General features: G+C 60.2%; 1 protein-coding gene across 15 annotated transcripts in view; it reads right to left on the bottom strand.

The window, feature by feature from the left end:
• Window positions 1-2,066: 2,066 nt before the first annotated feature.
• RGS3 (regulator of G protein signaling 3) overlaps window positions 2,067-16,102 on the bottom strand; it is a 199,394-nt gene continuing 185,358 nt past the window's right edge. For 11 of the 15 annotated variants that reach the window (XM_039506171.1, XM_039506172.1, XM_039506173.1 and 8 more), the window contains 5 exons: window positions 11,735-11,808; window positions 6,534-6,635; window positions 5,425-5,486; window positions 3,998-4,164; window positions 2,067-3,265 (listed from right to left, as the gene is read on the bottom strand). In XM_039506171.1, the coding sequence (XP_039362105.1) occupies window positions 3,080-3,265; window positions 3,998-4,164; window positions 5,425-5,486; window positions 6,534-6,635; window positions 11,735-11,808 (591 nt within the window). In that variant the 3' untranslated portion in view covers window positions 2,067-3,079. The other 4 variants (XM_039506186.1, XM_039506184.1, XM_039506185.1 and 1 more) reach the window with 4 other exon arrangements.

Raw genomic sequence — 16,102 nt, 5'->3', positions numbered from 1 at the left:
GCACGGGCAGCGCCCCTGGGACAGGGCCCAGAGACTCTCCTGCTGCGCGTGGCTGGTGCTGGAGGGCTGCTGAGGTCAGAGCACTGCCTGGCCAGCAACGAGCCAGGGCAGGTGCCCTGAGCACTTGGGAAGCCTGGGCCCTGCTCGGCAAAGCCTGGCTGTGGCAGCTGGCAAGGCCCGGGCAGGGCTGGGGTTGTAGGCTGGGTGAGGGGCGGGTGACAGCACTGGGGGGAAATGGCCTCTTCCCTTCGCTGGTAAATGCCCTGGAGCAGGCAGGTCCACCAGGCGGGTGCCGGGCCCATGCTTGACTTGGTCGCTGGCCAGGAGCCGTGGAGGTCAGCCTGCAGTCGGCAGCACTCGGTGGGCACTAGCCAGTCAGGCCTGGTCCCTCCCCCCGGTGAGGGGGAGGTGTTCATGGAGTAGCTGGATCACTTTGCTGTCCCAGGGCAGCAGTGTCAGAATGGTCATTGGCAGCAAATCAACCCCCGGCTAAAAGACTGTTGCACTAGGTGGAGCAAAATGGGGCGCGGTTGGGGGGGGCCACTCCCCAAGACCTCCCTCCGGGGAAACAAGGACCCAGGCAGTGCCTCCCATCCCCCCAGCCACACAGAGAGGAGCCAGCCGGGGACTCTGGAGCAGGGCCCAGCAGCCATAGCCGTGACTGGACTTTCTCTGCCCTGCGCTGATGGGTTGTTTGCACCAACCCTCCCCTCCCCATCACTCCACACTGACCCGTCTCCTCCCCATCCTGTCCCTCTCTCCCCTTTACCTTCTGCTCGTCCCTCCTGACAACCCCCCCGCCCGCCCCACAACGCATGGCACTGCCATGCCAGGGGTCACTCTGCTCTACCCCTTCCACACCTGCGCCGTGGCAGGCTGGGCTGTTTAGCTTGTCAGCTCTTCGGGGCAGAGACCGGCTGCGATCTGTGTTTGTGCAGCGCTGAGCACAATGGGGCCCATTTCGGCTGGCCCTTAGGCACCCCGGCATACACAGAATTGATCAGGAAAGGAGCGGGGGCCCTGTAAAGTGAACTGGTACTGCTGTGTAAAGCTGAACACGGCTGGAAGGTAAAATCGGGTGTCACTGAATTAAATCAGATGCCAGTTTAACAGCATGGTCAATGTAAGAGGCCCAGACAGGTGAGGGATTGGAACAGAGCCCGTCTGTAAAGCAGGATCATTTGTAATAGATTTATAGGTGTTAAGGCCAGAAGGGACCATTAGATCATCCAGTTTGGCCTCCTGCACAGCACAGGCTTGTGAATTCCATCAAGTGATTCCTGCCTTGAGCACAGACCTTCTGGCAGAGCTCTTAGCCAGAGATGTGGTGAATTAAATTGAATTAAAGACACCAAGCGATGATCTGTTGAGATCTCGGGTTTTAGTGAGACCATCAGACGCAAGGAATATAATGGACCAGCCCAGATCAAAGGAAAACGGCCGTTAAAAATAGAACTTTCAAACACAAACGCTCTTTGTGGAGCTAAGACTAATCAAGGCTTCAAACCAGCCGCAGTTACCTGTCACTGCTGGTGCTGCTTGTTCACATTTGGTTTTTCACTGGATAATGAAAATCCCCTTGGGTGACTAGTCGTCTCAGGTCCTGGCCCTGTGCTGCAATGTTCAGGTTACAAACACCGCAGGGGAGTAGTTTGGTTTTTAAAAAATTCATGGCAACGGCCCTACTGCTCCTGGGGGTTGGAAGGAAAAGCTTGTGTTAAATCTGAAACCAGGTTAGTCCCTTTAGGCCACGCCCAAGCAGTGGTCGATTGGCCCCTTTAGGCCACGCCCAAGCAGTGGTGGAGTGGTAATCAGCCTGCAGTGTGAATTCATTTTTCACACCTATGGAAAAGATGCTGAGCCTTATGGAACAAGATGTTTTGCTGACTTTTCTTTGGGTGGAAACACTAGTGGGTCCTTCCTGGAGGAACGTCTCAGCCCTGCTGGCTTTGGAGCCATTGTTTGGGCAAGGAGAGCAGGCTCGCCTGGGTTTGTGGTCCCAGTTCATATCACACTGGCCAGCTGTTTAAAGAAACAACCCATGAAGAAAAGGCAGGTACAAGAAATTATATTCTCCTTTTATTTACACTATAACCATGACCTCAACATGTTTTTGTTAGCTGCAGAGATGCTTTGCATTGTAAACCGGGCACTTAGACGCAAGGCATTCTGTCCAACTCCGTCAGGTCCGGCACTAAGACCACGACATTGTTATCAGAGCAGTGAGAGTGTCTGATTCACACAGCTGTTTATCTACACAATCAAACCCTCCGTTGTCACAGAACTATATATACACCCGGGCTCTCCCAGCGGCCTGCTGCTAGGAGCACCGAGTTTGTCAAATCAAACCCACCGAGTTAGAAAATGTTGTACACACTCTTAGAAGAGATGGCGTCCATTCCACCGCGGGACTCCAAGACGCAGAAATATTGCACTTGTAAATTAACAAAGGAAAGGATGCAAGGAGTTCCCATCACACAGCAACGCGTCCAGCTACAGGAGGTCAATAAATAAACCGAGAGGCGTGCGGTGGGCGTGGGGGAGGAACTGGCTCTCGCTGCTTGAGGGGCACATGGCCACACACAGACACAGGAAGTGCCGTTCTGGGCCGTGATCAGGGCCAAGTGCGAGTTCTGCCGGGCCACGGGAGCATGGCAACGCCACGGAAAGCGGTTTGGTCCGGTTCTTGCTGGTTTCCCCTCGCCCCAAAGCCTCACTGCCCACCAACTTATGGCCCCCCAAAACAAAAGACAAAGCTCAGGCCAGTGCGTCACAGTCGTCTCGTGGGAGCTTCCCTCCCCCCCGAGCCACAGCAAAGGGCGTCGTACCGGTGAGACGGCGAGATCCTGAGGAACGGTACAATGGAACAGTACCAGACTGCTCGGCTCTCCAGCCCCCTTGGCCTCTAGCTCTCTGCCTTGGCCTGCTCACGCGTCCGTTCGCTACAGAGCTATGGCTTCCATGGGTGTGAATCCCAGCAGAAAGGCATGCTCCCCTCGTCCAGCTCAGGGAAGACTGTCCCAGTCGAATTCATGTAAACATACAGCTCCCAGTCTGCCCCAGACAGAGTCCTTGGGATCTACAGTGGGGGGCTGGATTTCTTCTGGTTAATTATGTCTAAATACAACTCCGAGCGGAGGAAGCGGGGGTAAGAGTCCTTCTCCATGAGCCCATAGATCCGCTTCTGAGCGAGGTCGAAGCAGCTCCGGGTAATGGTCTGCAGGTTCTCTTTGGTGTGCTCCCGTGTGTAGGAGTCCAGGTTCACCTGCAGAGGAACAAGGGACAGTCCCCGTCAGCTACGTCCCCATATAGCCGGGCACAGCAGACACCTGGCTCTCAGTGAGGAGCAACAGCAGGTGCTGCAGCCTTTCCAGCCTGGCCTACGCATCACTCAGTCTCCATTCCAAAGGCACCGTCACCCACTTGGGAAGGGCTTCGGCAGGGGCAGACCAGGCACAAACCAGGCATTGGATCTCTCCGAAACGGGAGCCATGGAGGGATCATTTAATGGGTGTCATTAGGGCACCTCCAAGCCACCAGCAGCACTTTACAGGGCGACAAGGTGCTGCTAAGAGACCAGCCCCCCCCGAGCTGACTCGGCAGCACTGACATCAGGCCATGGATGTTTTTGGATGCTACCCTCTGGCCAGTGTGGGCCTCTATTGGCAACCTGAGGCTCCCTGGAATTCGAGTCCACCCTGAAGCCAGCCACAGCCTCAGACTGTACAAATGCCCATTTCCTGCCCCCAGGGCCTCACGCCTGCTATGGGGCACTGGCCAGTATCTCCAGAGCAGGCACCAACTGGCGCCTCTCTGTCCCCCAGCACGCAGTCCCCCCGACTGCATGGTCCCCTGTGCTCTCTGCCCTTCTGACAGCTGGCATCATGGGGCCCCGGCAGGGCAGTGTGCTGCACCAGGGCCCCGAGCAGCGTCTGTGCTGTGCAGAATACAGAGCTGGGAACCGCCCCTCCCGGGTGCAGCAGACGCGCCCTGTTACCTCTTTGCATGACTGGATAGCAATGTACTCAGCAAAGATCTTCTTGGCCTTCGAGACCATCTTGGACTGGGACTTGATCTTCTTGTACTCCTCGCACGCAAGCCAGAACTCCAGGTTCTCCTCGCTGAACTCCGTCCGCAGGAAAGCCCGGAAGGCAGCCAGCCCATCTGTGGGGAGCAGAGACACAGCTCTACTGCCAGGCCCCAGCAGCCAGCCTCGCCAGGCCCCCTCGGAGAGCACAGCCCCTGTAGGATCCCACTGACACCCCGTCCTGTCAAACTCTTCCCTCTGCCCTGAGGGAAACAGATGCCTGGGGAGACATGCTCCATGCCCGTCCCTCCACCTGATGTCTACACTCTGAGCTGGAAATGCTACCGCAGCCGGAGAACTGGGGGAAGGGCTGGGAGTCCTGCCCCCACAAAGTCCTGCCGGGGACAGGCAGGCTGCAGCTGCTCTGGTGTGAGAAGCACGCCGAGTGTCCCTGGAGCGGTGCCCTCACTAGTGCTACCAGGCTGCCGCGCTGCACTGGGGCAAGCGCCTCATCTCAGTGCGGAGAACCGCAGACGGGTCTGAGCATCGGCCTGATCCGCTCCATGTCGACAGGGAGCTGGGCCACGGGCGGTAACGTTCACTATGGCCACCTCTCAGCCAGGTATCACAGCAACAAGCATCTCCTCTGAGCCCAGCAAGAGGGGCCTCCTTCCATCAGACAGTGCCTTCAGCTGAGAGGGCCCACCCCAGCACTGCGGGGCAGGAGGTGCAGTGTCTGTAGGTGTGTCTATGTGGAAATGCAGCCACCTCTGGGGTGGAACGCAGGGACCGTTCTGTGGCCGTGACACCATTTTAGGGCAGGAAATGGCAGAAGTTTGCATTCCTAGAGCATCTTCCATCCAAGCTTCTCAAAGTGCTTTTCACACCTTCCTGAGCTGCCCTCCCAACTCCGACAGGAGATGGAGAGATATCCCTGTCTCCCGTTCCGGAGGGGAACCTGCGACACAGAGTGGAGGGGCACAGATCACAGGACCCACAGACCCTGTCACTCCCTAACCATCCAGTGACACCATCTCCCCCAGCCTAGCTTGTGCACTGGGACATAGCCCGACCGGCCCGTGAAGGGAGGAGGTGGAATTTCTAGCACTGCCATTTCTCCAGAGAGGAAGAATCAAGAAACTACTCGGCTCATTGGGCTGGAATTGGAGTGCTGTCCCTCGAGGACACGGTGCCCTCCAGGGCCTGGCCTGCTTCCCAGCCCCACAGGGAGCAGAGGGAAGGGGAGTGCCTCAGCCCCACGCTGAACACTTGCCATGGGAACCCCCCGAGGGAATCACACTCTTGAAGCATGAGGCCAGAGCGAGACACGAGAGCTCAGGGCTGGCACGTGACCCCCCTGAACCCTGCCGGCGGGGGGGGGAGCAGCAAACACTTACATTTGTGCAGCAGCAGTTTCTCGAGAGATTCCCCCCACTTGAGAGCTTCCTCCGGGGTCGGCCTGCAATGGAAGGGGCCGTTTGTTGGAAAGGCAAATTCGTGCTCTTGGCTCCTGAGCTGCCCATGCTGGCTGAACAGCAGCAGCTGCACTGACACCCAGACATCACCCCCTCCCCAGCATGCAGAGACTCAGCCTCGGCACCCCCAGCCAGGCAGTAGCTTTGAGCAGGTGAGAGCTAATCAGCCTCTCTCCGCCCGGTCGCAGCCCAGCCTCAGGCTCAGACAATGGGCTGCTGGCGAGGTGCTCTGCCCCCGGGGCGGGGCAGGAGAGAATCAGCCACAAGTAGTGCTCTGGTGGCAGGCTGGGTCCTCCTGTGCTCGTGCCCCAGCCTGGGCTCAGCGAGGGAGCTCAATCCCAGGTCACTCTGCACTGAGCCCGGCCCGGGATAGCAGGGACCAGCCCTCCAGAGCCGGGGCTTTGAGCACAGACAGCGTCTCCTGGGGAAGCAGTTGTTCTCCGAGGGGTTACCCAGGAGGCGCTGTGCAGGGGCCACTGTCCCTCCTGGCTCACAGATCCTGCGGAACGGCCTGAGCCGACGGCTGGGCAATCCTCCATGCGGGGCAGCTGCGCCGGAGCTTTCGGAAGCTGCGTGGTAGCTCAGCCACAGGTCATGGGGCTTGGAGTAGGATGCGCTGAGGGAGGTTCTCCGGCCTGGGTGAGGCAGGAGGTCAGACTTCTCCATTGGGGCCTTAACATCTAGAGCTTTTGGCTAGCCAAGGCAGCCTGCCCCCTGCTGCCATGGGCGGGGGACAGCAGCTGGCACCCACCCGGCCCTAGTGGCTTCACGCTGAGCACAACAGTTTAAAATCCAGCCCTCTAGGTCAGGATATGGCCTGGGACTCGGGGCAGTGGGGCTGTTCCTGCCATCCTGGCCGGGCGCTGGGTGTCCTGGGGACACCTGGTCAGTGCGGCTGCTCCCATGCCAGCCTGTATTGTAACCCCTGCGGTGGGGAGGTGTCACAGTGCTGCCTGCAGGCACCCCCCACCCCAGAGAGGGCCCAGCAGAGCAGCTCTGGCAGCCCAGCACCTCCCACCGCCAGTACCTACTTGAGGGATTTCATTGCTTTGTCCAGCTTGCTGATGGGGTTGGCTCCTGGAGACTCGTTTCGCCGTCGAAATATCCCCAGTCGGTTCTTCATGTCTTTGGCCCTAGAGAGAAGAGCAGGTTTTAGTGCCCAGGGTGGTGAGGGCTGGGGACAGCAGTGGCCCCACGCTCGCACTCGAGGCAGCTGTTTCGGGAGCCTGCTGCCAGAGGGTGGCTGACTGATCAGTGCGAGAGCTTCCCGCCCGGCCCGAGGCAGGCGAGACGGAGCAGCCGGGGGCCAGCCCTCCCTTGCATGTCCCTGTGCTCGCCCAGCGCACGCCAACACCTACTCCTTCATGGTGTGCCGGCGCGGCAGGTTCCCGCTGCGTGGCCGCGGCAGGCCCAGCAGCATGTCCGAGTGGAACTCCAGGGGCTGGGGCTTGGAGAGGTCTCGGAGGAAGGGCATGGCTGTGCCCCCCGCTCCAGGCAGCGAGCCCACGGAGGGACCCTGAGCCTGGAGCGCAGCGACCTGCCTGGCCAGAGGCTGCAGGAGCTCTGCGCTGCGCTCTCACCCCGGGCCAGCGAGCCGGGAAGTGGGAGGGACCGGGCCGGAGGAGTGACTGCGGCATGTGTGAGTCAGGGCGTCGGCCGCGCTCCAGCTGTGCACAGCCCTGCACAGGGGCTGCAGCTCTTCCCGACGACTCCGCAGCCGGTTGCTGTGGCAACCAAAGGAAGGTGGAAAAAGCAGCCCAGCGGCAGGACAGGCCAGCGGGGCTCTGCCGGAGCGGGGAACGGCAGGCAGGGATTTACGAGGAGCTATTTATAGAGTGCAGGCATCCTCAGGAATGCCGGGGCACCAGAGAGCTGGCAAAGCACAGGGCCCTGCACCAGAACAGGCAGACAGCGACGTAGATGTGGCCTTAGCCTCCAGCGAGAGCACCACAAGGGCTTTGGTGCAGCCCACATCTGGGCAAAAGGGCCTGATCTTGCTGCCCTTACTCAGACATCGACTTGCCACAAGTCCTCAGGGCAGGCAGGGGCTCGGCTCACCGTGGTGCTGGGCCGATCACAGGGAGGACATGGGGAGTCGGTGCAGAACTGCTGGACTTGGCTAGGGAAAACAGCTAACCCTGCCAGCTGTTCATTCCATGTGCAAGGTGATTTGTTGGGGTTGGTCCTGCTCTGAGCAGGGGGTTGGACCAGACACCTCCTGAGGTCCCTTCCCACCCTGAGATTCTCTGATTCTATGCAACCTCGCCATGGGAGAGAGCCGGGGAAGCCCCCGAGCTGTGCATGGGCCACAGGGGTTTACAGACGCTCTGCCCTGGGAAGGCCAGAGAGGACTTCGGCAGCCATTTACACAAACCACTGATTGGTAGTTTCTAAACTAAGGCCAAGGCTGCCTTGAGTTGAACAGGCTTTAGCCAACAACTGCTGGGCTGTCCGGTTAAAGCTGACAGGCCCACGCAGCCATGCTGGGGAGGGCATGGAGTGGGTGAGCTCCAGCCCCAGCAGCACCAGCACGGCCCAGTCACGTGGCACACTGCGCGGCCCCAGGGGTGCGTCTGACTTGCAGTGTGGCCCAGGAGGGGACTGTTGGGCCGAAGCAACGGCCGTCCCTGCCAGTGGAGGAGATCCAGGCCCTTGTGACGCTTTCCCCACCCATCTCTCTGCCACCTGCCTGCCCTCCTGACAAGGCCCAAGGTATGTCTTTGTCCCATGCAGATAACAAGCTGGAGCCAGGGCTGTGTGTTCTGTCCGAGGGCTCTGCACAGCGCCCCTTGGCACCGTATCTCCTGAGCTGTCCTAGACACACTCCCTCTTCCCAGAGTCTCCCAAGCCCTGACTATGGTGCAGGCGTCTAGCTGTGCAGATGGCAGCCTGGGGAGTCCCCAGTGGGTCAGCGCAGGACAGTAGCCACTAAGCAGCAGCACATCTGCCCAGTCACTGCGGAGAGTGGCTAGGCAATGGAAGAGAGAATCCAATGCTCAGGGGACCATGGCGCAGAATGGCCTGGTGGGGACCTGGCCACCACCCAATCCAGTGGCTCTCCAGCCCAGGACAGGGGCTGGGAGAAGAGACCCTCCTGGAAAATGGTTCTCTTGTCTGAATGACAGGTGGCTTAGCGCTCAGCCCTGCAAGGTGCTGCGCACTCAGGCCCCGAGCCAGCCAAACACGTACGTGCATACTTGGCTTTAAGCTCCTGTGATGTTCCATTGACTTCAAAGGGCCTTGTCAGGCACCTAAAGTGAGGCACATGTTTAAATACTTTGCTGGACTGAGGTTAGAGTGCTCAGCGCCTTGCTGAATGGAGCTCGCAGTGGCCAAGGCTGGGCAGTGACTCGGACGCTGGTTGTTCGTTGCCAAGGATCAGTCAGAAAGCAACGTGGGAAAACAGGCTCTAAACAAGGAATCTAGCCCTCCAATGCCATCTGTCTCCTATTACAGCACTCCCAGGAATGCTAATGCCTGAGTGCCGTTTTCCAAGAGAGAGCCACACAACCCTACACATCTCAAACCCACAATTGTAGCCATGTTCTTAACTTAGCAACTCAGTGGTTATTCCTCTGCAAAATCATCCCCTGCCGTTTGCATTGGCAGTGTACTTGAGAAGGTTACAAGCACTCTGGTATTTACAAGGACACATACAGAGAGCATGTGAACATAACCACGCACAAATACCTACATATCAGCATAGTGCAAATCTCTGGCTATAAACAGCTCTGTATCTCCTGCCTGAGACTAAGCAGTTCCAGACAGCTCCAGGTGACTTTTCTATCGATCACATGCAAAGAAACAACACCTGATGAGATTCCACATTTACTAACTGCAAGAGACAACTGTCCTTTGTTTTCCTTGCACATAACTGCAAACACACAACAGAAACAGCCCTCCCATTACCAAGGCTGCATCAGCTGGAGAAATCCACAGAACTGAGCTGCCAGGTCCCCAGTGGATTATTTGCCTTATGGAACATAGCAGCAAAAGTGACAGCTTATAAGAAAACTCTTTTCTCTTTCATTTTGGGGCTAGCAACTCTTTTCAAAACCACGAGGGCCTAGAAGCAGCCATGCCCTGGATATTCTGGTTTAGGACAGTCTCGCAAGTTCAATCATTCGTGGAAGGAAAAGAGAGAGGGTCGGAGATTCTCATTGCCTGGGCGTCTCTCAGCTCCTCACAGCAGCCCTACACCCTCTCTCAGTGCCCGTGCAGTGCAGCCACCACTGCATGCCAGCCTGCCTGGCACTGCTGCAATGTCACCTCCAGCACCCGCACACACACAAAGACCACAGCAAACAGCATCACATCAATTCCTCTGCCCTCCTGGGCTCTGGGCCACCACCCACAACTGGGCAAGAAATCCTACCTTTCCAGGTACTTTTCTGAAAAGTCCACCATGGTGTGGTACATTGGGAGGCGTCAGTGGGCGAGCGATGGCTGGAGGTGTGCCCTGGTCTGGGGAAGAAGCAGAGTGCCAGCTCCCAGCTGCAGGCACCAGAAATACTCCACATGGACTGACAGCAAACCAGCGTCTCAGCCAATAGCAGGGCAGCCCAGCGCTGAGACGCTCCCCCGGGAATCTGCCGCTGTCCCCTATTGTCCCCAGGTGAGGAGCAGATACAGGGCCCTGCAGCTGCCCTTGAGACCCATCTCAAATGGCTAGTCTGAGTCCTCGTCTTCCTTCCCAGCCGCGCTCATCCGCGCTGGCCTCTCCCAGCCTGTGCAAGCGGTGGGGCAAGGTCCCGGTGCTCTGCCCGCAGCGCGGGAGCATGAAAAGCGGCTTGGGACGGACTGGCTTTAAATTGAACTGTCAGGAGGAAAGAATCAAAAATGCAAAAACCTGAACCCTTCCACTGCAGTGCCTGCTTGCACCCCCACGTGGCAACATTGCCCCCTGGTGGCACTCCCATGTACTGCTCTATTTAAACCACGCTGCACACCTAGCCAAGGGGCAAGGAGTGTCCGCACCTCCTGGGCACCCCTGGGATAAGAGCACTGCCCATTATGAAGTGATCCCTTACGGCTGCGTCAGCCACCCGACGTACCAGGCCGATAACTGCTCCACCTGTGGCTGTTTACACAGTAGCTTTCCATCCACACCACACTTGGCACCTATTTTTGTAGGACAATAATACCTCCCCCCTCGCCCCCCAGGTTTCTGTGGCTGCCCCAAGGGATGGTTAAGGAGGACAGAGCCCATTTGCCAGGCTGTCATTATAATGTGCATCTGGTCACACCTTTGCTTTTCAAATGCAAGGCAGTTTTCCCAAAGCAAACCTGTAACGGTGATGACCATAGGTGCTTCCTAGGCTTCTTTTCCCATGGCCCTCTGTCTGCACATGTAAGAACTAGATCCGTAACCCACGTTTCTGTGCAAGGGTGCACACTCAGGGCACACTTGTGTGACCTGTAACACTTACAGCTCGGCTTGCAGCATGACTGCAAACCTGAAAAGGTAGGTGTGTGTGTGGGTGGGGTTGGGTTTCAGTTCTAGACGCAGCCAAAGGTCAGCACAGACCAAACCTGAGCAGTTAGAAAGGACCAGCCTGGTTAGCTTCCCTCGCTGGCCTCATTCTTCTGTTCAGTCAGAGGATTCACCGCTGGGAGTCCTTAGCAGTTCTTACAGGCCTGGCTCCTTCCTGGGATAGTAAACAGCAGCAGCTGCAAGCTTCCTTGCTCCTCTCCCTGCATGGGGCCAGCAGGAAGGAGGCCCCAGCTCAAGTTTCACTCACTCTGAATGTCCTTTTTCTGACCTCCGCTTCCCTGCCGCAGCCCAGGGAATCCTGTGTTCCAGGGCCCCAGCAGCAAGAGGGCCTGTGAGAAACCCATCAAGAAAGAAACGAGCCCCTAACATCTTCCATTCTTACCCTAGCTGTTTGCTGCTGGCCCTGCACGCTGCCTCCAGCATGCACTCCCCTACACGCCCTGGGGGAGGGCCAGTTCCCTTCAAGGAGAGTCAGCCTTTAGCCACGAATCTAAAGGGAGATCTTACTGCGTTCTGTCCTTCCGAGGGCAAGGACGCGATGGTCATTCAGCTGCACAGAGCTCTGTCTGGCCCACCAGTGACCCAGCCCGGACAGAGCACAGCCTCGTTATTTCAAACACAGACAGACCAGCCTCCCTTCCCAATCACAGCCTAAGACCTGAGTGGCATCCTGGGGGCAGTGCAGCCACACAGCACAGGTGGGACAACGCTCTGACCCGGACCTCGCGTGCCACTTACAAGTTTTTGCTCCTTTTCTTGCAGGAGGCCTCGTCCCCATCCTCACAGCTGCACTCGTTGTCTGTTCCGCTGAGCTGCAGGGGGAAATACAAAAACACTGTCTGCATCATGGTGCCAGTGTGTGCCTGCGCCCCCGAGTGGCACCGCGTGCCTCCCGCTCCCACTGACAAGGCTTTTGGGGCCTGTGGTCCAGGGACGGAGGCTCCTCTAGCCAGGCAGGGGGAAGGAGCCTTTGCCAGCAGAGACCGTGTGAGCATGGGGAGGTGAGCATGAGTTCTGTGCAGATCCCTGGCCAGCCCCGAAGGCTGTTGGGCCAAGGGCCACCTCCTCGGACTGGGGCAAGGTCAAACACACAGTGCAGGCTGCCTGGGGCAACGGCTGTCCCAGGCACAGTGAGAGGGTCCCTGCCAGCTCCAGCATCCTCCGGGCCGGTGCAAAGCACAGCTCGCAGCTCATCTGGTCACACTCTCAGGGTCAGTCCCGGCCCAGACCCGGCCAGCTTCATCCCTATTCCTCCACAGGCCCTTCCACCATGCTGGGAAGGGGCTGCCCGTGAGCGACGCTGGCTGGCAGGGAGCGCCCAGAGGGTGGAGGTGGAGCAGGGCTGGGGATACCAGCCCCTCTGCCCCCACTGACTGGTCTGGGGAGGGGCAGCCATGCAGCAAAGAATGGCAGCAGCCCCTGCCAGCCACTGGAGGGACAACACATCAGAGAGTCCCCCACGCCCCCCTGCACCCCAGGCCTCTGCCCCACCCCCGCACCACAACAGGCCTCCTGACACCCCCCACCACAACAGGCCTCTGCCCCACCCCCGCACCACAACAGGCCTCCTGACACCCCCCACCACAACAGGCCTCTGCCCCACCCCCGCACCACAACAGGCTTCCTGACACCCCGCCCCCGCACCACAACAGGCCTCTGCCCCTCCCCCACACCACAACAGGCTTCCTGACACCCCCACCACAACAGGCCTCTGCCCCACCCCGCACCACAACAGGCTTCCTGACACCCCCACCACAACAGGCCTCTGCCCCACCCCCGCACCACAACAGGCCTCCTGACACCCCCCACCACAACAGCACAACAGGCCTCCTGACACCCCCACCACAACAGGCCTCTGCCCCACCCCGCACCACAACAGGCTTCCTGACACCCCCACCACAACAGGCCTCCTGACACCCCCACCACAACAGGCCTCTGCCTCCCCGCACCACAACAGGCTTCCTGACACCCCACCACAACAGGCCTCTGCCCCACCCCGCACCACAACCGGCCTCTGCCACCCCCCCACCCCCCAACAACGGTCCTGTTGTTGGGGCTTAGAGCCGCCCCTGGGTGCTGCTCCCTCTCTTTGAGGTAAAGGCAAGAGCAGCAGCCTCTGGAAACCACAGGTGTTTAAATTAGCCTTGGAATAAGCACTGAGGCCCAATCCTGCTCCCCTCGGAGTCAGTGGTAAAACTGCTGCCAACAGAAGCAGGCCTGGGGCCTGGTGCATGTCTCTATCTGAAGGGTCCCAGCTGCGCAGGCACTAGTCTAAGGAATCCAATCATAGAAATCCTGCGATTTCAAAGCAGGCACCCTGGAGAACTCACCACTGCACCCTGTCCCGGCTCGGCTATTTCTGCGTGGCAGGGGGGCTTGCAATGGAAACAAACTCCTGCCCCAGAAACCCTGCTCTGGGTAATGCACACCATCCCGCTCACCCCGGGACAGGGAGAGAGTCACGGCCACAGCCGCTCTCAACGCGCGCACTGCTCAGGGTGGGCTCTGACTCCTGAGCAAACGGGCTCCGTTTACAAGGACCTGCCAGCTCTGCCGACTCCTCTGGGCTCGGGGAGCCGAGCGGGGCTCTCTCCTGCCTGGGACCGTTGCCTGAGACTGAAGCAATGGCCCATGTGTTCAAAGGGGCCTGGTTCCCCAGTCTCTGAGCCGGATTCAGCTCCTCCCGGCCATGTGAACAGACCTGCCCCGGGTTCTGGCGGCTCGCTTTGCGGAAGCCCTGACCTCCTCCTACCAGGATCCAGCTGCCTCGGCGTGGGCACCCACAAAGGCAGCCCCAGCAGTACTTGCCACCGGGGAAACGTGGCCTCAGGGCCAGAGGGAGGCCATGCCCAGCGGGCAGGCTGTCCGTCTCCCGCCCTTCTGTGCCCACAGCTCCAGCACTGCCTGCAGCACACTGCAAACCTCAGCCACACCCGCGTCCGCCCTGACAGACAGCACGGCTTGGGCAGGAGGGCTGTGCCAGGGGCAGTGCGGGCTGGCTGCGCCCGTTCCCCTGCTCACGGAGCCGCAGCACCACGCAGGACTAGTGCGCGCTTTCCAGGATTCCCGGCAGCCTGGCCCTACCGTGGGAACATGCTCCGCAGCCCAGCAGCCCCGGGACTTCCTTCCATTCTAAGCTTGGGCTTCCGGAGCTTATCAGCCCCGAACAATGCAGCCCTCCAATACCACGGCCCTGGCAAGGGACTGCAACCCAGGCGACTTGCAGCCCTGGGAACGTTTCCTTCCATTGTCGGCAAAGCCTCCACTTCCGCATGGAGACAAAAGGCAGACAGCAGCCTAAACTCAGCCCCAGCCGTCCCACAGCTCCCACCTACCATGGGGGCCTTACAACCACCACCTCTGAATGCAGCACCAGGCAGGCAGGGGAGCGACAGAGCTCTGCGGCACCAGACACAGAAGGGTTAAAAGGGACCTGTGCACACTGTGCAGACAGGGAACTTTGGAAGTTTTGGGAAGAAAACACCTGGAGGTGTCTGGTAGCAATGTGCAGACAGGGCACCCCACCCGCCCCCAGTGGGGCATTCTGGGTAGCGCAGTCCGAGAGGCATTTCCTGTTCTTAGTAGTATTATAATTAGAACTACCACTAGAGGGCACTCCGTAGGCAGGTCACATGGGGTTTTCTAGTCCCTGTTAAACCCCTCAGCAGCGGGCAGGAGATACCCCCAAACAAGCTGCTACAAGGGCCCTGGGTGTCTCTCTTCCCTTTTCTCCTGCACGCCTGCCCCCTCAGACGGGGAGTGTGCCCACCTCCAGCGGCAGCGTTCAGGGCTGAGCCCCAGGCTCGGTCAGCCCCTCACAGCAATTCATCCCTGTTAGCATCCATAGGAAGAGTGGCTTCCCCGGTGGCATGGCAGCAGTGACCGTCTCATGCCAATGCCCCTGGCTGGAGATGGGCCTCATCCACCCTGCTGTATCTCTGTGTGCAGCAAGCTCAGAGCTCGGGGAGCTGGTCAGAGCCACTGATGGTCTCCTGGGAGGCAGCCGGGAGGCCCGGGGGCAGGGAATGCCAGCCTGGGGCTGTGGGGCGGCCCGGGGGCAGGGAACGCCGGCCTGGGGCTGTGGGGCGGCCCGGGGGCAGGGAACGCCAGCCTGGGGGCTGTGGGGCGGCCCGGGGGCAGGGAACGCCAGCCTGGGGGCTGTGGGGCGGCCCGGGGGCAGGGAACGCCGGCCTGGGGCTGTGGGGCGGCCCAGGGGCAGGGAACGCCGGCCCGGGGGCAGGAACGCCAGCCTGGGGCTGTGGGGCGGCCCGGGGCAGGGAATGCCAGCCTGGGGCTGTGGGGCGGCCCGGGGCAGGGAACGCTGTCCTGGGGCTGTGGGGCGGCCCGGGGCAGGGAACGCCGGCCCGGGGCAGGGAACGCCGGCCTGGGGCTGTGGGCGGCCCGGGGGCAGGGAACGCCGGCCCGGGGCAGGGAGCGCCGGCCTGGGGCTGTGGGGCGGCCCGGGGCAGGGAACGCCGGCCCGGGGGCAGGGAACGCCGGCCTGGGGCTGTGGGGCGGCCCGGGGGCAGGGAACGCCGGCCTGGGACTGTGGGGCGGCCTGGGGGCAGGGAACGCCGGCCTGGGGGCAGGGAACGCCGGCCCGGGGCTGTGGGGCCGCTAGCAGCTGGAGGGGTGAGGGGCTGTTCCCCAGGCCCTGCACTGTCCCCAGGAGGGTCAGCGATAAGAAGTGGGAGTAAAGTACCCCAAGCATAACTCCAGTGTCCCCAAATGAGAAGTGGGCAGACTCCGTTTCCCCGCATTTCCCCTCGACTACATTACTGCTCCCTGGCCTGCACCCCCACGACCTCCCTCAGCCCCCCCAGGAACCAGCGGGCGGGTGTCAGATCGGGGCAGGGGCCCTGGGCTGGGGTCTGCAGGGTGACTGGGCTGCTGCTAGAATCAGAGGGTGAGAAAGGACAGATGCTCTGAGTGGGGCAGTTTCCTTTCCTGTCTGCTGGCACTGTCCCATGAAATAAACAGGCATGCCAGGGAATCTGGGCCGGGCAAGGAGTGCCACCCTCAGGCTCATGAGCGTGCCTTGGGGTGCCCCAGCCATCCTGCGCCCCCTCGCCCCTCTCTGCCCCTTGTCACGCAGCTACTGAGGCA

This window comes from Mauremys reevesii, linkage group 19 (genome assembly GCF_016161935.1).
Source record: "Mauremys reevesii isolate NIE-2019 linkage group 19, ASM1616193v1, whole genome shotgun sequence".
NCBI lineage: Eukaryota > Metazoa > Chordata > Testudines > Geoemydidae > Mauremys > Mauremys reevesii.
This window is presented reverse-complemented; position numbering and strand designations above follow the sequence as displayed.